A 26042-nucleotide genomic window follows, 5' to 3' on the forward strand; every position below is an offset into this window, starting at 1 on the left:
AACTTCAGGCTCTTCGGGACGTTACTATCAAACAGGCTTAACTGTTTTTTGAATGCAATCTAAGCTGATTAAAATATCACTGAAGTTTGCAAGTTGTTGGTAAGACAAACTGTTTACAATCTTATAAAAGGTTCCAAAACAAATTGATCCACAACCGTGTGTATGAAATCCTGTATCAAGATTATTTTGGTTTTGAAATTGAGACGCCTGATTATGAGCCTTGGAAAAAGTCGTGCACCATGTAAACTAGAACACGGTTTATTGTATGTTCCGGTGTTATTTTGATGTTAGGTACTCAGATAACCTATCTATGTGCTTACTAGTTAGTGAAGAATATCGAAACCTCAAGGTGATTTTAAGAGTTGTTCATGTCCTTCAGCTCAGTACAGTTACAATTACATGAGTTTTTCAATCTTCTACATATTATTACATTTTTCATTTTGCTTCAAGCTACGTTGTGCAGCAGTCACATATCCATATCACTCTACGTCTCATTCATCTACTTCATCACCTACCATGAACAATTTACTTTCCACTACTTACATCAGAAATCGACTAGAATCCCCTAAAGATTACGACGATGTCAATACTACTGGATTGTCTACATACAGTAATTCAGATCAATTAGAACATCATGAAGCACACGAACAACAACAGTCAAAAGTAGAAGTTTCCAAAAAATCGATGTATAATCATTCCAGTGATAATAATTCTTTTGATTATTCAGCAGTAATCGACGATCAAGTAAGTTTTGTTCGTTTTCGTGTTTGTATAACTCTTAAGCTCTTGTACTTATGAATTTCATGTGATTTAATTGGAATTGTTTGTGGTGATATCAGTATAATTAAAAAATAGATTTTGTTATGAGCTTACATCACTGAGAAAACCGTTGTAACAAGTAGTAATAAGATACCGATTCAATAGTTTTAATTTATCACCTCATTCATGAAACCTAAATATCATAGATTCGATTTTCGTGAGATTTTTCAGTGCTCACTGCTACTGAAGTGTCTCAAATCAGGACGATTTAATAAAAGTCTGATGGATCATAGTTTTTAGTAGTTATTTAGCTTCTGTCAGCTCGTGATAAAAATAATAATTATTGACATTGTTATAAAATTTGCAAAATATATTGGAAATCCCTATCTTATCGTTCTAACTACATGTCTGTGTTGATTTGATAAGCACACTAAAATTTTGAACAGTCTCAAAAAGCTCATTAAAGTAGGATGCACGACTGTCACTTGAGTTCTCTGGTATATATCATATCATCTTCTTTAGCTAAGTTTATATGCTCTTTAGAGTGTGTTACATTACTGTTCGTAAATACTCAAAGTTTTACCCAAAATATGGTATCTGACCACTCAAAGACAAACATTATTATATTGTCTATGCCTTAGTACTGATTAAATTCTATGAATCAGGTTTCAGTGACTCAAAGTTATAACGAACATTTTTTGATAAAGAAAGCTGAAGCCATTTGATAAAAGACTGTAAATTTAAGCTTTATATTAATTGACACACGGAAGCGTGTATCTTCATTCTTTAGAACACTATATCAATCAGTGTAAATATCTCAGTTCTACAGAAAGCAAATCACAGACAAAGTATATCTGTAAATTCCTCTGACAGTAATACCTGGTGACTCGGGTTTAAATCACACTAGTACTGGTTTCTCCAATACATCTTGTTGATAAATAGCAACTAGCATGAGACCTAGGTCTAGGACGTTGTTTTGGATTGTTTCTAATGTCCTGAAACTGTCCAATCTTTCTCACCGTGTTATCAAACCTGATTTCAAAAAACTGACTCAGAATTTCGATCCTTATATTGCTAAGTCATTTTTGTTTCAATCTTTAGTTTTCAGATGTTCGATCAAATATTATCTGGTTAAGTTCTTTCTCTTTGAAACATGACCTAACAGCAATAAAAGCTCCGTCTTCTTCATCAACATCATCGTCATCACCTACAATGTTCACCGGTCCAGATTATTCTGGAAGAATAAAAAGTTTAATCACTATCGTACAAGTAGATTATAAGTCATGTCAGTCGGTTGATTCATTTGCTATCTGTAGTTCAGCAGTTTTGTGTATATGCAGTGTCCCAGGTAGGTGAATAATATTCTCTTTCCAAATTTCCTTGTATTTTACCCCACTTTTTTCTTTCCGTAATTTCTATCGGTTGAGAGATTTACAAATTTTTTCATCCTCTACAAGAAAGAATATTAATCAATTACATAAACAGTGCAGAATTAATCCACATCTTCAATCATTAATTTATAACATTCGATAAGTTTATTTACATACGTATACTTTATCTAACAAAAGAAGGTTGTCTTCATGGAATACTATTATCGTATTATGATGAACAATCGTGTTGTTCTAGTTCAAATAAAATCAATTATCGATAGATGTTTGGCAATAGTTAACAATCCTTTGTTTAAATACTGAATATGAGGATTGTTGAATGTATATTTTGTGAAGCAGATGATACATTGATAGTGATTATAACAGTGGAAATAAAACCATGCATCAGTAGCCAACAAATATATTACAGAGGATCTGATGAATGAGATCAATATAAATCCATAGGCGCAAAGTTGCATTGGTCTTAATCTTTCAGTAGATATAATAATAGCTAAATTCTGTAATAGTTAATATTCATATTAAATTTCGATTTCATTGAATAATAGCAATTGTGTGTGCATAATTTTGGCAAACTTTATTTATTAATGAAACTGTTCTAGCTCATGGGTACCCACTATTTATTAAAGCGTGTTATAATATGATAAGAATTGATAAACATGTGAACTTTTGTTATACTACGTGATAAAAAGAACAACATCTAATTTAAACTAAGTTTCCTAGATATATTATGTCCTGTCATGAGATCTAAAAGTCTCAGATTTGGTTTCATAAGTCATCCCGTGCGTGCACTACTGAGTATTTCGTTTAGTTCGACGAAAGAGTTGCAAAGTTCTCACCAATTCTCAACAATCCCGGTACCTTATATCATCTTGTAAAAAAGCCGCATACATTAAACCTCATTTTATGTATGTATTGGATTTTAGAAGCATCAATCGAAGATTTAACCTGCTTGGAAAATACAGATCACTATTGGGAAATGTTGCCAATGGATACATTTTCTGGTGATATAGAAACTGGTCAGTCTTTGACTGCGGATATGTTAGAAACGAGAATAAAAAAGTGCAATGTGAATGCCCCTTGTTCATTAAATGAATGTACAGAATTTAAATTTCTTGAATATGACAATACTAACAATAACACTCCAAAGAAAATAAATGAAATTGTTCAAGAAAGTAAATATCATAGAACGTCAACACCAACATCATCATCACATCTTTCATCTATTAAACAAGCGATTGATCATTTATCATCTACACGACGATTGGTTAATGCACTTGGAATTATTGGTTCAGTTAATGATGTTGATGAAGTGACAATGTCTTATGTAGCGACAAGAAGACGTTTTCTTATACATCATGCAGATTGTGACTCTTGTATTAGTAATAACGGTGATTATGCTGTTCAGCCTTCCAATGAAATGTTTAGTAGTAAGTGTTTATCATTCTTTCACATTAGTCATTTTGCATCATCCGTAATTCAACAATAGAGTTACATGCAGACAACTCCGTATACTAAACATTTAAGTACCTTTATTCAACGATTAAACAGTACCATCCACAGTGAAATTTAAAGTTGGTTAGAACCTGTAACTATCGAAACACTGTTAACATGACTGGTGACGTGTACCCCGAATGCTCATGATCACACTTGTGATGAAATGAGCATACAACCTTGTTAATTATTGTTATTTTGATTGATGAATTCAATTTTTGATAGGTTCCAGATGGAAACGTCCATTGATAGAAATTTTCAAATTTCCGACACTCAATTTTGTTAATTATTCAGCTTATATATTGTAAGTGTAAACTCTATCCACAGAATTTATCAGTTCATTAAAAACTGTTGTCAAGATGTGAATGCAGTTATTGTTTTCATAGAATGTATTTCACTCGAAGATCGATAAGGAAGGAATGGAAACTGAACGCAATAGGTATGAAAAATAATAATCGAAGACTATGGACTGATATTTGCAGAAGTAATGGTCAAGATTGAGATAATTGATTGATAGTTCGATCTGGTTGTTAGATTTTAATGAGATAGTCTGTAATTTTCATGTCAAATACATTCGTTTGTCCCCACTTGTGTTTTCATTCACTGCAGTACATGTGTTCTCTGGTAGATTATTGAAATCTTGTCTGTTATTAACATTCTATATTTTTACTTCTTCCATAGGTCATTCGTCAACTACTAATGACGATTTGGTGACACAATATCCTTGTTCATCATCTACTCAGCATAGTCACTATCAACATTCTTCTAGAAAGTGTTATTCCAGATGTTCTGCATCACCTACAAGTGCTCAACCAACTGTTTGGTTAGGTTGTCAAAATGGTGATTTATATGTCCATTTATCTGTATCTGATTGGCGTAAATGTTTACATGCAATACGTTTACCTGATTCGGTAACACAAATATGGTGTGTTTTAAGTTTGTGATATTGATTTTGCCGTTTTATGTGTAATTTTTATTGTATGTATTGTTTTCTGGGTTCTGCACTTCATGATTGTGTTAAGCCATTTATTTTATCGACATATTGAAATCTTACATTTGTTAGTAAACGCCAATAACCGTTGAGAGAATTCTGTCAATTAGTTAATTTTGGAAATGAATGATGAAACGGCATCTTTTACTGAAGTATAGTTGTGTTAAGTCAATCACTGATCGGAATTCGTGCTGCTCAGTGACTACTTAAGGTGGTATCAGATATTGCCTAGAACATAATTCAATAAACATTCTCCCTTTAGTTTCTATTTGTATTTCTTGCTGATAGTGAAATGCACCTTCCAACTGAATGAATTCTCTCATAGATGTGTTCTTAACCCAATTCTACTAATTTAATACTTACTATTCGTGTATTTTTGTAGATAGTTTTTTCTCTCTTGTTTCTTTATAATCTTATCATTTTGGTTTGTGTTATGGACGACCTTTGAACGAATCTTAAGTGACCTTGAGAAATATTAGCCAATCAGTAAATAGTCAGCATAGAGTAAAAATATATTATACAAAACCAAATAATTAAAGTGGATACATTTCTTTTATATGGTCCAAAAACTTGTCAATGTTGGAAAAAGGTTCAGCGGTTCCAAAACCGTAATGCATAAGGCAGAGGAACTCATCCATATGGCTCCATAATAGTCGGTCTCTGGAGCCATGATAAGATCACAAAACCCTCTCAGCCTCGACCACATAGCTTCAATATTGTTTTTGTGTACTCCGGTTGTGTAAGTTTATCATTTATATTATGAATATGTCCCTACAATACTCATACTACTGCACAGCCGAAGCTTCAGTAACATCTATTATTGCAGCCAATGTTACTGGTGCTTTTATTCTACAGTTTGCGGCAATTATTATAATATGTCTTAGTCTCAATCTGGATCGAGCGATAAAGGTTCTTATTCTAGCAAGCGTCTTCCTTCAACATATATTACATCGAAGGACAACATCACGGTAGTTTGCACAAGGTTTACAAGTTATTTAATACTCGTAATACAACATCAGATACTGAAATTGGCGCCGTGACCTTGAAATTCCTCAAACGCTTTTGATTGGCTCGCCCATAAATTATAGTCTCGCCACGCATTTCTAGCAATTACATTTTATTATTGGTCATGTTTATATGTTATGATAAAATATTTTGTTGGGCGAATTTATTTTCTGTCTTCTTTCAAATAATTTCATCCGTTTCACTAGTCGAATTTATTCTCTTGATACCGATTTGTAATTTTTATCTTGTTATATGGCTTATTATAATTTTTCCAATTATACATTTCCTTTTTCTTTCATTATTATTTGACAGAATTCCATCTACATACATTTCACAAAAATATGTTGAAACTGAAATTCATTGTTATTTATTATAAGGTCACGCACACAAGCTCATCACATGTATAATTTATCCTATGAAGTTCTAGTGTTTCACTACTGGCATCGATTTCCTATAATGCTAGGTAGAATGATATAATAATAAGAACATTTTAATGTACGAATAAACAATAACCAAATCACGTAACAGAGGAATTCACAGTTGTTCTATGCATTTCGTTTTCATAATAACATACAACTGTCAATAATAATAATAATGGGTTAATGGTAAACATAACTAATGTGAATCAACCATGTTGTGGTGAATTTTGTGACTTTCATGTTTTCAGGGTTTTCACAGCTGTTTTTATCGTTTGTTTTTTCATTTCTTTAGTTTTCTCCTTGTTGTATTATACCCTACTTTGATGTTGTTTCTGTTTCTCAGTTGGAGAACAAAGTTTATAAACCTTTAACTGGTAATGTCCATTATGATAAAAGTAACTTTAATTTAGGCAAGTTAGGTTAATGATAGTGAATAAAAAGTGTCACAGACAGCATTGTATGTTATTAATTTAGCAGACAAAATAACTGGAGACTCCACATGACATAACTCACAGACAAGCAAAATAAAGATGGTTTCATTTCCTACCATGTCCGTTTAAATCCTAATTACTTCGTTACTCGATACGCATACATAAATTGTTTACTCTCTACTATGGTTATCTCTTTCGTTAATGCCTTTCTTTGTTTTGTTGTTAAATGTACCATCAAATTTCACGTTATTTGGTTTCGCCAACTTTATCTATTAGCTAAGCTCACAGTGTTTCATATTAAGCTTCCCAGTCTTTTCTGATATTATTTCGGACAAAACTTAATTTTTAGTTCTTTATTTCCTTCCGTGGTTAAGTTGACCGTCTGGGTGTTGGGGACATTCATTCTGGGCGGAATTGATGTGCCCATTTTCTCCATACAATTGCATTTATTATCTTCACCATTCATGAATGATATTTTTTATTTCTATCCCTGTATATAAAAATGATCGCTGATATAAAAGGGATCGTATTTTCATCTATCTTCAACATACAACCTAAGAGATTCAATTTTATGCTGCGTGTATTATTATAAATACTTAATGCTCGCAATGGAATCACGCTTCGTTCAATGATTTGAGTAGCCTAATTGATAGCATTTATTAGCTTTATCAACAGATTTGTGTTTTTCGTATTTGTATCACGAACTTATCTAAGTTAGACAATCATCTAAAACCTAAGAGCGGTGAACGGTCGTTTCATTCTAGTATGGGGTTTCTCATCTGTATGAACCCGTGACTCCTCAACCGTAAGTCGAATCCAGGACCTTCGGCCTCGTGCTCAAACGCTTAACCTGTAAACCACTGACTGGTTATCCACTGGTGCACATGTTTAATTTCAATTAATCCGCGATATTGTGTGACCATTTTCGTGTACTTACTTACGCCTGTTACTCATCGTTGAGGAGCACAGGACGCCCACCAGCACTCTCCATACAACCCTGTCCTGGGCAATCCTTTCCAGTTGCAATTCATCCTTTTCCATATCTGCTTCCATTTCCCGACATAGTGTGTTCTTCAGCCTTCTTCTTCCCCGCTTCCCTTCAGGTATCCAAGTTAGGGCTTGCTTCGTGATGCTATTCGTTGATTTCCTCAATGTATGTCCTATCCACTTCCAACATCTTTCCCTAATTTCCTCTTCATCTGGAAGCTGGTTTTTCCTCTTCCACAGAAGGCTGTTGCTAACGGTATCCGGCCAACGGATATTGACTATCTTGCGTAGATAATTGTTTATAAATACTTGTACCTTCTTGATGATGGTTGTAGTAGTTCTCCATGTTTCAGCTCCGTACAGTGGGACTGTCTTGACGTTTGTATTGAAGATTCTCACTTTGATATTGGTTGACAGTTGTTTTGAGTTCTATAAACTTTCACCTTTATACTGACTGGTCAGCTTGGTGTGCTAAATTACACAAAATTGAGTGATGTATGGAGCTACCGTTTGTAAATTAAACCTGACAACTCATCTTGCTAACAATTGTAAGCTCATCTGATTATTGTTCTAGTTTTCTTCTAGCTTCGTTGTATTACTTAATGTGTTTTACTTATCGTGCTATTGCCAAATTGTTTTTAAGATGATTAAGATTTTTTATTCTACTTATTATTATTATTACTTAATCTGTTTTCTTTAACGTGCTATTGCCAAATTGTTTTTAAGATGATTAAGATTTTTTATTCTACTTCACAGTCATCTTGCCGGACAAGTATTTGTCAGCTTAGCGAATGGTCAAATAGTTGTTTTTCGGCGTCATCATTTTCATCGAACTGATAATGGTAGTTCATGTCTAGGCCATTCATTGTCTAGTCAGTCAATTAAGCAAGCACCGGTTGTCAGTTCAACATCTTTGTCATCATCATTATCTAATTTACCGGATAATCATATTACATCTACTGACCAATCCAATACTCTTCACAATTCTAATCTGAATTTATCTAATGATAATAATGTAGTATTGGGATCGTGGGATTTTACTGAAGCATGTGTTATTACGTGTGGACGACCTCAATGCTCTGTTAATTGTACAATAACTGTACCGTCAACAAATTCTTTATGGGCTGCTTATCGTAACCGTATTTTAGTTATCAATGCATTTACGCTTCAATTAGTTGACTGGTGAGTTTAATACTTTTTTTCGAACATTTAGTTGTAGTAAACTTTTTGTTTGTTCAATAGTTCATCTTCTTTTTTAGTTCATGAAGTTTTCAATGATTAAAAAGAAAGTCTTCAATAGTAAAGTTTTAGCCAAAAATTAAAATTGATATTCACTAACTTTACAGTTAAAATGTCCTCAGTGTGCCACTAAAATCCAAGACGTCTATTTCAATGTGCTTTGAAGTCTGGACTAGTATTTGGTTGAAAATAACTCTGTAATGATGAAGCTAAGCTGACGCAAATTTATCGACCACTGAATTGACATATGGGACAGCCACCGCCTAATTGAGGTTCCCAATATATCGAAAATCTGGAAATAATGGTTGTATAGACACAATTATTCGTAATCAATAAGTAGCAGCCTAAGTATCTCCATAGATTGTCCTTTAAAATGTCAAAATTTCTGTCGATATCCATTCTCTTTTGTTAATTTTTCCAATTTTTATTGTTTGTATTCTCGTATCTGATTGCCCCATGTAATAAACTAACCTATGTTGAGGAAACATGAAACCCTGTATACCACCAACGCAGTAGCTTGATGAGAACTGTAAGTCTTGAGTTCTGTTTTATGCAGGGTTATAGATACACACATTAGCACAGATAAATCTTCCACTAACATTGAACAAGCTCTTTAGTAGTTGCTTATTTCTAATTACTTTATACTAAGAAAGATTGCCGTCAGATAGTTAAATGTGGTAATTTGATGCATGGTATTATCCTTCAATGTTCTGCATGTCTTATGCTTAACTTTTCGGGATTTCATTTTTGCATCATTCTTAAATTTTGCTCAATCCTTTCTCATGGTTTAGTATCTTGACAATAGTTGATTTAACTAAAGTCCAAAAATTGAGTTAAATCTGTAGTTATCTGTTTTTCATCACGTATATATACAGCGAAATATACCACATAATAAAAAACGAACCACACTAGTTGCCATAGCAAACTTTATGTTTTAGCATTAACTTGATTCAGAATCAACAAAATAAGAACACGGAAATAATACTGGTGAAAATAGTCCGAGACTATAATTTATGGATGGACGAATCAGATTTTAATTACCAGGTCTTGGATTTCGACACGAAATCCATTCATCCATTTCACTGAATAACATTTTGGCAATGTAGCTGATATCGATTCGTGGTGAAAACTTTCAATCATTTTTAAATCTAATATCCAACTGTAAATTTTAATTCCTCATATTAATTTATTACCCTTATTTAACCTTAGTAAGTAGGTGGACATTTTCAAGGTCACTTTATCGTCGCTTGAAGGTTGTCCGTAAATTATAGTCTTACCGTCAAAGGGTTAAAAATCGACCTTTCATAGATAAAAGTTGACTTGAAAATCAAAAATATTACTAATTAAGTTAACAATATGCACTGGATATTTTTTTCACAACGTTCAAAAGATTGAATGCTCTTTACTCATCTCAGCTAAGTCGAGTTGAGATTCATTTTCTTACTGATAAAAAATAATAACTGTTTCTTTATGTACATTTTACAATGGTCAGGATTTTCTTGCATTTATCTGTCATGTAATCTGCATTCCAGTAAAATACTCTATTGGATAGGATATCAGATAATATCAGTATAGGGATTTGTGGAGATCGGAGTATTTTTAACATTTGAATTCACGACTTGATCTAAACTAGACCACCATTGAAACCTGGAAGCACTGGAAGGCCGTTTCGTCCCAGTATGGGATTCTTCAAAAGTACGCTTTCACGATCCTGCACGCGGTACTTGGACTCAGGAACTTCGGTTTCTCATTCAAACGCCTAACCTCTAGATCACTAAGCCGGGATCCAACGATGTTGATGTCTAACTTCAATCGATTTATGATCTTGAGCAACTCTTCATCCATTGTCTGAGGTAGATCTAGTAGCTTATTTTGATATCATCTTTAAAATAGGGCGAATAGGGCATTGGTTTTAATGTACTCAATTGAATAAAATCATAACTGTTATATTACAGTTTAGTTAGGTTTTTTGTCAAATAAAATACTAATTAATGTCTTTCTGTCTTCTTCTTTTTCTTTTAAAATGAAATAGTTTTAAAGTTCATGCAATTCAAGATGCGCAAATACAAACAATGTCTTGGTACAAAGATGGTGTATGGATTTCAATAAGACGTGAATCGATCTTACGTTTATATCATGTTATTAGTCATGAATTAATACAAACCTTAGATTTAAATCAAGTGATTATGAATTTATTATGTAAGTTTGAAATAATCTCTTTACTAATAATTTCATGTTCCCATTGTTTCTAAAGCTTAACATTCATTAAAAAAAGGCAAAACAAAATTTAATGTAAACATGTTATGATCCAAGAAATAGTTCATAGTGACATCGATAATAGTAAGTAAAGCCGAAATCAGACTTTACCGACACTTCAATGAGCTTGAGAATGCGAAACCAGTTTTTACACGAATCAAAATACTGACAAATTTACCGTATGAAAATCCGAAAATATGATACGGTCATGAGTTTGGGTCAAAATTTTGGTCAAGATTAAAATATTATCACACATGTACTTGTTAAGGCACTGTATATGAAGTAAATAAAAGATCAGTCAGACTAATTGACAGATAAGAGAAAAGAAAGGTACAAAATATTGAAACCAGGCTGTATAATAAATAATAATCGCCAGGGTGGGGACACAGACAGAGTTACAGTTTTCGTACGGTCAATGCTTCAATAGACCTTAGTACATATCTAGAAAGGGGAATACGTTCAACAGATTAGTGGAGTAGTCATAGGTAGCTATTTAGGATCATTATTGGTTGATGTGTTTATAGCATACGTGGAAAACTTAGTTGAAGATTTAATTTAACAGATATGTCAATGGAGACTGTTCGTGGACGACACGGTAGTCGTAAGTGGTAAATTTGAATACATGAACCTCTTGTTAGGGGAAGTCAACACGCTTCAAACGCCTATTTGTCTTATATGTAATGAAGAGATGAATAACCAACTCCTCTTTATAGACATTGACCAGAAGAGTGATATATATAAATATAATGTAATACTACTTAACACTAATAAGTAATACAGCTCAAAGCAACAGATATTTTTTCATTTTTAATTATTTTAGCCAATATAAACTCATCAGATTGTGGAAATATTTCAAAACTTAGATCATCTAGTTTAGCTATTACTACTTTAAAATCGATAAATGATCATCTATGGATTGGAACTAGTTCTGGACTCATTATCACAATCCAGTTCCAAGATTCTTTATTTAACAGAACATTTCAGCAAACACCATGTGAACGTCAGAAAGGTAAATGACTTAATGTTTTCTTCTCAGATTTGTTCACATATAAAGTTTTTTTCACCTGAGATATATGATAAATTATTACTCGGATTATCGTTCGATCAAACCTTATGTTGCTTTCACTCACTTTAAGTGGACAAAGTCTTCAATAAGTTAATTTTTGGGTATTTTAGGTAACTGTGATTATCTTAAAAAACGAAAAATACCTTGTAACTGTTCTTAATTTAATCTGATTACGATGATGAAATATCTATTCCTCTATTGTTCGCAATTTAAAATTGATATCGTCAATAAAATTTCATAATAGCTTCTATCCAGACTACTTCCTGTGGGAAATACAAACATATGTATCATCCAGTAAGATAGGTCGATATTCAGGTATTTTGATACATATCAGCACGATTCATTAAGGTTATCAGAAGGGGGTTTTGTGGAGATTTTAGTAATTTAACAGTTGAATTCATGAGTCAATGGAAGCTAAACTACCATGGAAAACCTGTCAGCACTGGACGACCATTTCGTCCTAGTATGGGACCCGAATCCAGGACCTATCAGTTTCGCGTGCGATCGCTTGACCTTTAAACCATTGAGTCGCCATCCAACGGTGGTGATGTCTAATTTCAACCAGTCCACGAAACTGCTCCACCTTCCACTAGTGTCTGAGTTCGAGTCCCGCTGGTGGGATCGTGGATGCGCGCTGCTGAATAGTTCTATACTAGGACGAGACGGCCGTCCAGTGCTTCCAGATTTTCCATAGTCCAGCCTTAATTGAATTATGAACCCAACTATTAGTCAGAAGTTGTATATTGGTTCGTTTGACAAATATACTTTTAGTTACAGAATTTATCTTATTCCCGTTGCTACATGGATCTCACCGGACCACACCATATAAAACCAGATAGATATTTGTATCAACAAAAAATTCCGAAGGACAATGGAAGATGTGAGAACCAGAAGTGAAACTGGCATAGATTCAGATCACCACCTGGTTGTGGCCAAGATGAAACTGAAGATAAAGAAACACTGGACAACTGGGGAAACAGCATCAAAATGGTTCAACACAGCCTTCTTAGGAGATACTAACAAACTCAACCAATTCAAGATAACTCTAAACAACAGGTTATAGGATCTACAGAAAAAAGAAACCACGATGGAGGGCAACTGGAAAGAGATCAAAGAAGCACTAGCTTCAACGTGTCAGGAGGTTCTGGGTCGCAAAAAGCATCACCATAAAGAATGGATCTCTATGGGAACTCTGGACAAGATTCAAGAGAGGAAGAACAAGAAAATAGCCATTGACAACAGTCGAACACGAGCAGAGAAGGTCAAGGCACAAGCAGAGTACGCAGAAGCAAACAAGCAAGTGATGAAAAGCATTAAAGTCGACAAGCAGAAATACATGGGAGAACTAGCAACGATGGCGGAAAAAGCTGCAAGGGAAGGGAATATTCAGTCAGTCAGCGACAACGTAGGACCAGGCACATATATGCATCGGTCCAAGTTGCCATACCTCGTTAGCACAACAAGATGAACACCGGATTCATAGAAGTAATTAATTTAGTGGTGGTAGTATATAAAGAAAGGTTGTATATAAGGATATAGTATAGGAAGGAAAAACGTTATGAAACAATTTTAATCTCAAGGTTTAAGGGAAGATAAAGAGTGTATACACCTACGCCATTGTGATCGATTCTGAGCCATGTCACCCAGAGTCTCCAGCCATTGGTTACGATAGTCACGCGGACCCCAATCAGGTAGTCTGCATCTACCAACATGGCTCAGACTAGAAGTTAGTGACTTCAAGCACTGATGCCATGTTTTGGTTTGGCCGCCCCTAACTCTCTTCCAACCATCCCCTACACTAGTCAACATTGCGCGTCGTGGTAATCGGTGTTCAGGCATACGTAACACATGGCCCAACCATCTCAGTCGATGAAGATTCATTACCTCATCAACTGATTTACCATCATTCCCTAATACCCTGCGTCTAACCTCACTATTACTTACCCGGTGATCCCAGCAGACGCGAGCAATATTTCTAAGGCATCTGTGGTCAAATACTAGGAATACTACGAATATTAAACAACTATATGTTACAACGAAAAAGCTAGCAGGGAGATATAGTAAACCAGAGAGACCAGTCAAGGACAAAGAAGGGAAGACAATTACGGAGATTGAAGAACAGAGGAAAAGATGGGTAGAATACTTCGAAGAACTTCTGAATGGTCCAGCCCCATTGAATCCACCGGACATTGAAGCTGCACATACAAACCTTCCTGTAGATGTCACTCCACCAACAGTAAAGTTGAAATAATGTCTATTCATCTGTGATTTTTCTTAAATCAAACAAAACATATAGTAGATTTCACTCCAGGTCACTTACCATTTATGTCATCATACACAAGTACATAAATCCTAACGCTTAGGAGATAAATACAACTTAAAAGCTATTAGTAAGATCTGTACTTTGATATTAATCTTCGTTAAGACACTAAATATGAGAATCGTATGCTGAGGTTAGTAACATTTCAGTTTTGTACATACCGTTCAATATGATATTCTGTCAAATTACCTCATTGTTACATTTTTTGTTGCATAATTGATAGACTCCTTGAATTTATCAAAACGTATTTGTAAAGCCATCTTAGATTGCTCGTCTGTGCAGGTATGTTGTTATTATTTTCATATATTTATAATTTTAATATATCTATTCATTTGTCATAAAACGGTTTTGTACTGGCTGACCAATCGGCTCCATAAAAGCGAATTCTAATTTTTGACGTTAAATTCAAAAATTATTGTCAACTAGCATTCACCTCATGAGAAGTTCTTCGGACTCATACTTTTATATGATGTTTAAATTTTGTTGATTTTCTGGCGAATCTACTCAAATACACGATGAAGACTATGAGAGATCTTTTAAAAAATTATTTATGGTGTTATAAGTAACCCAGATACAAGCTGATCAGCTGTAGCCAAAAGAAAACTTTGATTTTAAAATTGAATGAACCGATCACAAAGCGCGGAATAAAATCTTATAACCATTACATACATTTTATTTCTGGTAATATATATTTGTTTATTTGGTCAATGTATTTATGAACTAATAAGAAGCCATTTTATTGTAGATCTATATGTAAAATAATTCTACTATAATTATTTTTGTTCAGACTTGGTTTTTCTAATCATTATAAACAAAGATGGATAGTGGCTAGCAGTGGAATCCAGGACGTGCGTTTCGTTCTATTTGGGACTCGGCAGCTGGATGTACCTGCCATCACGTTATCTACTGAGTCCTGATAGCCACTTGCTTGTGCAATGCGGTGGAGCGAATAGTTCTGGGTTCGAGTCCCAAAGTGAACATCAACTCTGAAATGCAGGTACATCTAACTGACGAGCCCTAAATAGGCCGAAATGTACGTCTTGCGCTCCATCGCTTATAATGCTTGTGAATTAAGGCGGTATCGAGGCTATATGCACAGGGTGCATATGTGCCAATAAGAGACTTATCGATTGTTGTCGTAATCATCAATGGGAAGATTGAAGTGAACAGTATCAAGTGAATTTGGTTTTCCTATTACTTTAAGAGGTTTTATATGGGACAAACCGATGTTAACAGACAAAAAACTATTCGAAATTTAAAGGTAACTTATGCCTATTTCTTTCTACTCATTGACGATAGTAAACCTTTTATAATAACAGAATTCATGGCGGTTTACAGACATGATTAACTTTTAATTCTTTTTAAGTGGACATCCTATTGATTTATAAACAATTTATTCAAAATCATTTACTGCGCCGTAAATAATCTACAACTAGAGAAAATAAAACGGAAAAAAGATAGCGTGGAACAGCTAGAGCAATAGTCGTGATATTGTTCCGATTTTGCTTCGAGTGAAGCAATAAAAAAATGTGAAATGCACTTGGCATTTATATATTTTAAAGTATTACATTGAGTGAAGTTGAATCAAAGCAGAGCGCTCCTAATCATCTCAAAACATTGTCGTGAATTCTGTGACAATTGGTTTGTCTTGTGTTATTGAGTACGCTGAACGCTTGAAATACTGACTCTGTATCTGATTTCTGAACTCCCTCAAATGTTAACTCTTAAACTCCGAACAAAACTGGATGGAAATATGAACTTCCAATTTTAGTTCATTTACGGAAAGTATGTTAGCACCAATATTTTTACGGATGACTTTGTAATCCTAAACAATTTCAGATATAATACTAATATCAGCAATAAATATCGTTTTGAACTATTTAGTGTAGTGGGCGATCATAATGAATTAATTCCTAGAACTTTTCGTCATTTATAAACTTAAAAATATTTAATAATACATTAGGGTAATTATTTTAATGCCTATGTTGTGTTCTTACTGAAAATGATCCAGTATAATCACCTATTGCTTTGCAGATCAGTACACATCAGCATACAGCACCAGTGAGATTTTTTGTCACACCAACTGTTATACAACAGAATGAAGATAATGTCAATAATCAATGCGCTTCCACTTGTCAGACTACTGGTTCAATGCATAAGCCAAAAAGGAGAGTCGAAAAACCAAGTTATTTTTTGGTTACCGGTGGTAAAGGTCACTTGATCAATTCCCATAAGAATAATGGTAAGTTTTGTTGTTTGTTGGAATTTCCTGACTCTTACTAGATTACAATAGACTGATTTGTCTCATGATTTACAGTAAATATATTTTATTGTCCACTTTTTAAAAATATTGCAATCTTACATCAGAAACACTGAAAGTAACCTCATGTTAAGGTATCTAGATAATATAACTCTGTTAACTTGGTGACCATTTCGGTTGAGTTAAGAACTTAATCTCTACATTATTTATTTATGAAAATCATTGATTAACACTTAATAATCTCATCGCCTTTGATTATATTCCTGTTTATTTTTCATTTACCCCCTTGGAAAAAAATCCACTGTCTAAACTTTTAATACATTGAGTTGTGTCGATGACCTTTAGATTCCTATAATTTTTATACATTCGACTGTTCATTTCTTCCACTAACACAAATTTTAGTTCATGGAATCTACTTATTATTATAAGAATGAATACTGACAAAATAAATTTATAAACCTGTTCATCACCACACCGATTACTTCACATATAAATTTCGATAGTCTTAAGGTTAAGTCTTCACCAAGTGGTTTAAAGATCTTATGTTCGATCTCTGCGGAGGTTCTTGGTTGTACATTGTTAAAGAGTTCCATACTAGTATGAAAAAGCTGTTCAGTGCCTCCTTGCATTCAAAGTTATTCTGTTATATGAAGCTTCAAATAGAAATTTCAATTGTACTACTTTTGAAAATGAAATTGTTTACAAATCAGTAGATGATTAGTGCATAAATTGTCTAAAAAAGCCTCGATCTGAGTTCAGTGTTTATATAAAACTGTTTAAATTTTAGATTAACACTTTGATAAATTTATGACAGTCGCATATCTATTTCTTCATGTTTGGTAATATAGATTTGTTTACATGGACATTTTGTAAATTAATGTGAAATCTGATTTCAATCTATTATTTATAATGTAATTAAACTATTTAGATATTGGCTTTTTACTTACTGCGAAGTTCCCCCAGGTTATTCTCTCCAAATTACATAAATAACACTTAGATTCATGAGAAAAGACTTAGTATCATGATAATATCTGTCTTACTAATTAGATATTCCATAGTTTGAATAACTTGATATTTTCAAGTCGATTTGAAATAAATAAGCTAGTCATATATTATTCAAACTAACTTCATATTAATAACAAATGTAAGTGAATTTTGTGCAACTGATGTTCTACAGTTACTTAAAATTGTATTAGTACAGTATATGTTAAGTGTATTTATCTCAACGATTGCTTCTTTTATTTTTCTTCACTTATTTAGATTTGAAAAATACGTCACATCAATCAGATAATCACAATTCAAATCGTAGTCATTTGATTATATGGCAGTTGTAATTGATCATTACATTCATTAAAACAGCTTTTCTTGTGATTTTCTCAATATCTATGTATAAAATGCCAACTATATTCTATCTATCTATATATATTCCAATAATCTTCATCCATACAACTTCCTTATTATCTTTCCTCATTCTTGTTCTCTTTCGTTTGAAGCATATTACATAATATCCACTTAATATTTATCCAATTTTAACTAGATCAATGCGAACATATAGTTCATTCAAATTCATGTTTTATCTAAATTGGCTTGATTATTTTTTTCTTTTTGTATATCATTAGATATTTCATCATTTCAACATAGAATCGTTTTTTTTTTACTCCCTTCTAATTTATATTTGTAAATATATATCTATCTATCGGAAAATAATCAGTGATCCATGTATGTAAAGTATTCATCTATGGTGTATTCATCTTTTCTTTCAGTTTACGTTGATTAAAACAAATTTATGCTTTTTCATCATATTGCAATTCATTTAATTGGGTTTCCAGCCCCCCTCCCACTTCAAAAAAAAATTCTGTTTCAATGACTCTTCGAAGAATTACTTTGAAACAAAATCAGTATTAATATGTAAAACATAAAATATAATATATTTATATGTGTATGCAAGCACAATTTATGTTAGTTAACCTACCCCCTCCTTTTAAGTGAGTAAATGAATGATAAACTAAATTTCTTAGTAACATGAGTTTTTCAAGTAATGCTTTTTCTGTCACTCTCTATCACTCCGTATATCTGTTTTGAATTGGTCAGACGGGTTAGTGTCATTAGCCTATATGTACATATTGCATCTTTATTCATCAACGTCAAAAGTTTCTTCAGTCTATAGTTTGATACACTCATTAATATCACAGCGAAAGAAAATCGACAGTGAAAATATAAATAACAGGGATAAATCAGTATAGTACGAACAAAAGAACATTACTGAGTTTTATCAGACAGCTATCAGCCATAAAACTGAATGATCGTCTCATGAAATCGTGAATTGATTGGTGAGAGTAATGATATTCTACCAAATACTAGTTTATCTACTCAGTTTTATGGCATTCTGTTTGTGTTAGTGGTAGTGATAATACTCAGATCCTAAACCGAACTAGGTAGTCCGGAGTTCTAGCCTGTAAGTTGAGTCCCTTCGATTGTTCTTTAATTTTTAATGGTATTGTTTTAGCCGAAAGTCCTGAGCTCATTTTCTGATGAATTTGGTAAGCACTACAAAGATGTCACAGACTGAGGCTATACAACTTCACTGCTTTGAAAGCCTTTCCCTTCATATTTAAATTAGGCTCAAAACTGCTGATGACATAGTTTTTTATAGATTAGTCGTAAGGAACTTGACCTAGTTACTTTAATAATGTGGTTTCATCTGGCGTATTATGCAAAAGTTTGTAAAGTAGAACTATGTTGACAATATTCCTGACCGATCATTGATTTATATTTTAAGATTTAATAATGCACACCCATGATCCTATACAATGTCAAACCTGTAACATTCATTTCTCGCGATAAAGGCAATATCATTGAGTCCACTCAACCAAAATCCAATAAACTATGTTCTCAATCTTAATTTCAACAGAATTCCGTTTAAATTTATAGTGTAGTCTGCTTTCATCTTGAGAATGCGCTTCTCTCAGATTAGTAGTTTTCAGATTTTCCATTTCTCAAGTTAAAATCTCTTAAACGATTTGCTGGAAAGAGCTGATATTCAATAATGCCGTTCAAGATACAATTATTGGTATCCAACTTTATTCATACGGCCTCAAATCTCAATGATTAATAGTTTTAAAACTCCGATTACGAATTGTCTAGATTTTTAAATAAGTTGATATCATGTGTACAATTAGCCCAATTAATCCAAAAAGCACCATTTCTCCTATATTTGGAGGTTACGTTCACGTTTAGCTCATTCTAATTTAAGTTATGCCGGAAACGTTTTACTAGAAAACCATATTAAACTTTTTTTCCGAAAATATCATAATTATTTAACTGCTCTGTTGTTTGTTATTTTGTGAAGATGACCTACTCTATATTACTTTATTTTCTCTAGTTACCAAAGTGATCATTTATAACTGTAAAAACAATAAAAGACATTACTTATTATTATCCATTTCCATTGTTCCACACTAAAATAATAGATGTTTAATGTTTGTGAAACGTTTTATTTAGTTGGAATAGAAACAACTGTGTATGTCACATGTGTAGCTATTGAAACAATGCCATGAATATTTGTTGATCAACCCTCTTAAAATGTTGATGGAAGAATGTTCTTTCATTTTTAATTGGTTATAAAAACAAAAAAATTATAGATCACAGAATTTATATAAGTTCCTTTTTAAAACATACAACTGTATGTTTATGATTTCTTTCTAAATAACTCCATAATGTAAGTTCTCTTTACAATATTCATCTTTTAAAGCTTCTTAATTATTTTCGTACTGTACTATCAGCATATTATTTTATAACTGACCCATAGTTCCAAATATTATATTTTTGAGACTTCCTTGAGTTTGGTATTTTGATCCAATCAGTTTAAAGGTTTGCACTTGTCAGTAAATTGTATCTGTAATCATAGAGATACTTTTTTTTTCCGTGAAATTCGAACACATGACAAATTGAATATTATCACTGAATTATTTAAATCACGAGTGATCTTGTTATATCTTAGCGAAGACATGAGTACGGGTAACTTCCGAGACCTATTAATGGACGATTATTCTATATATATTCTTATTGTTTAACTATTGAGTGATTAGATTGTGTATATCTATATTCATCTTATTGTAAGCTTCATTTTGACCTATGAATTATTATTATACGATTTACTGTTCCCAAATTGTATCCAGATTATGGATTATTATATCCCACGTTCACAGCCACATTTGGCTTGATCTTGTACACATATTATTTTCTATTTTATGATGTGATGTTTGTCTGTCTGTCTAGTATATGAACAGAGTATGCTTGAAATAAATGACTCGCATAGATTCGTATAGCAGAAGCTGGACTCAATTGGAAGGGCTAGGTGGACAAGGAACCTATAAGGACGCTAAACTGCTCATACCACTTGGACGTCATTGATTAGCACAATATTGAGATTAGAAAAGTCGTATTTCGATTGGTGGATAATTCACGTGATAAAAGCCGTCATAAAATCAATAACAAATTAGCATACGGCTTCCTTTATTTTTTAAATTCACAACAGATCTCGTATAGGATTCATGTTTACATTAACTAGTTATAAAGTAGTAATCCATGTTGTGTTCATTAATCTTTTGTACTGATTAAGACTTATCACTCACACTTATCCTTAAACAACTAAGCAGAATTATTATTAATAAAGCCTTCAGTCTTAGTAAATATTCAAATTAATCAGAAATTTCATCTAACTGACTAACCCGAAAGTATATCAATAAAGAATTGACTGATCCACATTAGTTTGAAAAAGTAAAGCGATATGAATCGAATTCCCTTTTTCTTGTAGAATGATACTCTATTGAAAGAATAACCTCTATTCAAAGCTATAATTATTATTCAACTTAATCGCTGTATTTTATCATTCATTCTCTATACTATCTTTATTCACTCAACTCAGTCTCAATATGTTGCTACATTATTTTGCGATTGAATCAACATGAAATGACAATTATAAGTGAAGGAGTTTTGTGGAGATTTTAGTAATTTTTTATAGAGTTGAGATAATGAGTCAATTGAAGCTAGACCACCATCAGTGCTTCCAGGTTTTTCTTGGTGGTCTAGCTTTCATTGACTCTATAAAAAATCATAAGTGAATTTAAAAATTAAAGTGATGAATATTGTCATCTGGTTTAGTTTGCTGAGGAATTAATATACAATCTTGGTAATCATCACCTATAGTCTATCCACGTTTATTCCAATTTAAGGAAGTGTAAATAATAAGATCAAACTAACTTATTTCATAATTTCCCACTTCAAACTATCAGTTAATATAATCTCGGGAAATAGGCTTAAGATCGCTTATCAATCGAATGCATATATATATGACGCAATATACCGGAATCAAACACTTAAATGCACTTTACCATCTGAAACAGTCATTACATCGATTTGTTTCATGTATAAGTAATTGTAAAGTGAAGATTACTACAAGTCGGTTATTGCTGTAACCATCATTTCGATTACTCGATTTCTGAAGAGACTATTCTTGTTCATTTAGTTTTCTCTATACTCTGCAAAGCTAAAATGGGTTTTGATTTATAATATAACGTACAAAGTATATCCAGTTGTGGTGTGGTCTACTTATATCCATATAAGTAATATATGGTGTTGGTCAGACATAGAATGTATTTTGGCAGAAGACCGATGAGGAAAGAACTGAAATGAAGCGCAATTGGTAGGAAAATGCATAAACAATGGAATTAGAGAAGAAACAGTAAAGATTGAGACAATTGCTTGTTAATTTGCAAATTAACTGTTCATTTTATGGTTATCTGAATTTATTGAGATAGTCTCAGCTGAGATTTTACAAATATATATTATTCCTATATAATGTCTTACTTTCCATCAGTTCTTATGTTAAAATTATAACCGTTAAGTTGTTGATTATTAATAAGAAATTTTATATACTTGGACGTGAAGTTTCCTTTTGATAAATTACATGATTTGATACGACTCCATCAACTAGTTCTCTCCATTAAATAGCTATGCTGTGATTACTTATGGCCGTATCTTAATTAATATTTGACAACAGAACCCTTGATACATCTCATATTATATTGATTTTATCACTTAGATAGGATCGAGTTATTCATACGTGAAATTCATATACCAAAAGTGTTTGGATTCAATATATCCTACAGACCAAATAATTTAAAAGCTTAAGTAACAACCATCCTAATGTTGTTTATGTTTGCTGAACATAAAATGTACCGAAGTGATCATGTTCAACAAGCAATATCTTGGTATCAACTCAATTCTTACAATCATGATTTACTCTTAATATTAATAAATCAAAGAATTCTAAATTTTCAGACTTGTTTTATTCATATGAATTGATCGGCGTGTATTTAAAAGACAATTACTTAGAAAACTGTAAATAAATTACTATATTTATAATATCCCAATGAGTAGAAAAATGAAATTTTCTGATGTTTCGTGACTCAGTTTAAGACACTTCTTCAGAGAATAAATAATTAAATATTAATGTTCTTGTGTGGTGCCTTTGTACTATTTAAATTTGGACTAATTTTGATTTGGTTATTTATTCTCTGAAGAAGCTGCTTACAATGAGTCACGAAACGTCAGAAAATCTATTTTTTCTACTCATTATAATATTACAAATATGTTAATTTATTTATAACAATCTACCCAATGCTCAATTTATTCGAAACTATCAAGTCAAACCTTGGTAATGATACCTTAGAAAACTGTATTCAGATTTAATGACAGTCTGAAGATGTTTTCTTTTAAGGTAGTAAGACGGCGTTTTTGTGTTGAGCGCGAATAACTACCTTATGTAGACTGTCTGTAAACATTTAATATTAGGTTTACAGTATCTAGATTTACTTATTACATTATGTAGTTTGATTAAGATACTCTAATTATCGCCTAAGACTGAACTATGTCCTACGTAGTATTACAATATTCTTGCTATATTATCGTGTTCATATTTCCTCAAAGAATATATATATATATATATATGTATGCAATTTTACAACTCCGTTATACATTCACTGAAAATAGGTTTCTTAAACTGAATTACTTAGTTTATTAAACTATGATTAGAGCGTGTAGTTTCTCGTAAATATCCTACTTTATCAAGTAACCGTAGATTGAGAAAATCGGACGAAACGTGCGTCCTGGATTCCACTGCTAGCCACTATCCATCTTTGCTTACCATGCTTGTGAATTAAGGCTATATCGAGGCAATACGCACAGTATGCACATATGCCAATTAGATACTGACCAGTTGCAGTCCTAAAACATCAATGTGAAGATTCAAACAAACAATACTAAGTAAAATATCTTTTTGTTTATTGATAAATGTTAAAAACTTTGAACAGCACGGCTTTTCCACATCATCCAATTTTATGGTAAGCTTTTATAGATCTCACTCATTATATTTATCTAAAGAATCCATGAATTACGTTACGCTACTTCTTTTCTGTAATTAATTTTGAAAGATAAATTAAAATGGAAGATGCTGATTATTCTGTGAAAAATCGTAAATCACAAGTAACGACGTTGAACACAGTACAATTTGAAGATCAAAGTCAATTGAAGACAAATCCTAAAATTCTAAATAATTCGAAAAATATAACAAATGAAAAGCTAAGAAAATCGTCAGTACCAATTCTACGTAATCGATTTTTTCGAAGTAAGTGTTTGAAAACAAAGTCTCTGAATGCATTAACATGGAACGGTGGGAAAAATTTGACTGTGCAACTTTTAAAACGAGATTACTGTGAGAAAGATTTGATTTCCACTGTTACGCTTTTGATTTCACAGTTTCATGTTAGTTTGTATATGCAAGATATTGACTGCAGTTTTTCTAATCATTGTTAACTTATCTCACTCATGGTCAATGTTACGTCCTTGATCTGTCTACCCACTTTCGTGCCGAGGCTAACTTGTCTAATGTAGATTAAGACCTTGACCCGATAGGCTGACTGGCTTAACCTTGAGGCTAGTATACGTGAGTTCGAGGGGAAGAGAGAAGAAAACCATTCTATCACCTGATTCACTGACAGGCACGCGAGAGAGAGAGAGAGAGAAGACAAGACAACTGGAACATTACCCACTTTATTCCAAAATCCGATCTGGTACCCGAATTCAGATTAGTGTAAAAAGATACATGAATAAATAGATGACTAACCCGACCACAACGTACAACAACTAGGAAAATACAATTATGTCCAAAACTGGGGGATTAGAGTAGAAAATAGAGTACAAAAGATTTCGTCTAAATTACAATAGCTTTGGAACAGAAAGGCTATGGCAGTGAATTATACATCAAACGAAAGCTCATGATCTGTAGAATAGACTAGGGGCAAAACTTTTAAATGAAATAACGTCCCCAAAAATAGCTTTCATAGTTTGTCAAGGCTTCTTGTTTCTCTGTTCACATCAGTCAACATGAATTTAAGGGACCGTTGACGGTAAATCCAAATTAAAGTCAATGTTAAATATATAATTTATACCCTATAGAGACATTTTTCGTATTCCTTCAGCAATTTTCCTGCTAACACATTTAAAGATTTATTATTTCTAAGTGGTTCCCAATAATTTTCTTGCTTTAAATAAACACGTTTATACCAAAATATTGGCACTGAACATCTTTGATGACATCAAAAATAGTATTATTAAGTATTAACTTTGTTTATTTGTAGAGAATGAGGATTATTCAAACTAATTGTCTTTAAATCATTAAATAACTAATTATCTATCGATCAGAGGGGGTTTTGTGGAGAATTTAGTATTTTCACAGTTGAAATCATGATTCGGTTGAAGCTAGACCACCATCGAAAACCTGGAAGCACTGGACGGCCGTTTCGTCCTATTGTGGGACTCCTCAGCAGTGCGCATCCACGATCTCACCTCGCCGCTTTCAACTATGAAAATTATCTTTTAACTCATAAGGGATTATATTTTCTTGTTGTTAATGTTTAAAATTATATGTGATTAGTCTTGGTTAATATGTATGCATTTTGAATGGATTCTCTCATTATTACTTGGATTAACGCGTTGATAATAATTACGAAAATAGTTAGAAATAGAATTCAAGGTGTATTTCTCATTCAATTCGGAATTCTAACTGTACACATCTTCATCCCACTCTTGATGTTCAATGAAGATCAATTTAGTCATAGAACTCTACAAAAAGATTCAAACTCTCATAAAAACTGATACCCGATCAACAAGAAATTGCTCCCTTAATATAATGAAAAAGTAAATATAACTTTTATTTACAACAGTGCCTTCTCGTCTTCGGGAATCGGGGACCCAATTGATGTAGTTACAGCTTTTTTAGATTATTTTCTTGATATGTTTTTCTAATATTTCTTTTGTTTCGTTTTAAAACTTATCACAGCCATCTGGACAACGCGTAATACAGTCAATG

At 32.7% G+C, this 26042-nt stretch overlaps 2 protein-coding genes across 4 annotated transcripts in view; both read left to right on the top strand.

Moving 5' to 3' along the window:
- Positions 1-17946, top strand: part of Smp_080700.2 (putative jnk/sapk-associated protein) — a gene marked incomplete at both ends in the record, with an annotated part of 42409 nt that extends 24463 nt beyond the window's left edge. For 2 of the 3 annotated variants that reach the window (XM_018798106.1, XM_018798105.1), the window contains 11 exons: positions 451-744; positions 1861-2107; positions 3071-3574; positions 4320-4563; positions 8228-8316; positions 8518-8653; positions 10743-10909; positions 11787-11975; positions 14576-14634; positions 16387-16594; positions 17873-17946. In XM_018798106.1, the coding sequence (XP_018653080.1) occupies positions 451-744; positions 1861-2107; positions 3071-3574; positions 4320-4563; positions 8228-8316; positions 8518-8653; positions 10743-10909; positions 11787-11975; positions 14576-14634; positions 16387-16594; positions 17873-17946 (2211 nt within the window). The remainder of the gene's footprint in view (positions 1-450; positions 745-1860; positions 2108-3070; positions 3575-4319; positions 4564-8227; positions 8317-8517; positions 8654-10742; positions 10910-11786; positions 11976-14575; positions 14635-16386; positions 16595-17872) is intronic. The other variant, XM_018798104.1, reaches the window with a different exon arrangement.
- Positions 17947-24115: 6169 nt separating this feature from the next.
- The window catches only part of Smp_165660 (hypothetical protein), a gene marked incomplete at its 5' end in the record, with an annotated part of 34213 nt that continues 32286 nt past the window's right edge, over positions 24116-26042 (top strand). The window contains one exon of the mRNA XM_018798107.1: positions 24116-24299. Within this exon, the coding sequence (XP_018653082.1) occupies positions 24116-24299 (184 nt within the window). The remainder of the gene's footprint in view (positions 24300-26042) is intronic.

Source organism: Schistosoma mansoni, chromosome 6 (assembly GCF_000237925.1).
Source record: "Schistosoma mansoni strain Puerto Rico chromosome 6, complete genome".
NCBI lineage: Eukaryota > Metazoa > Platyhelminthes > Trematoda > Strigeidida > Schistosomatidae > Schistosoma > Schistosoma mansoni.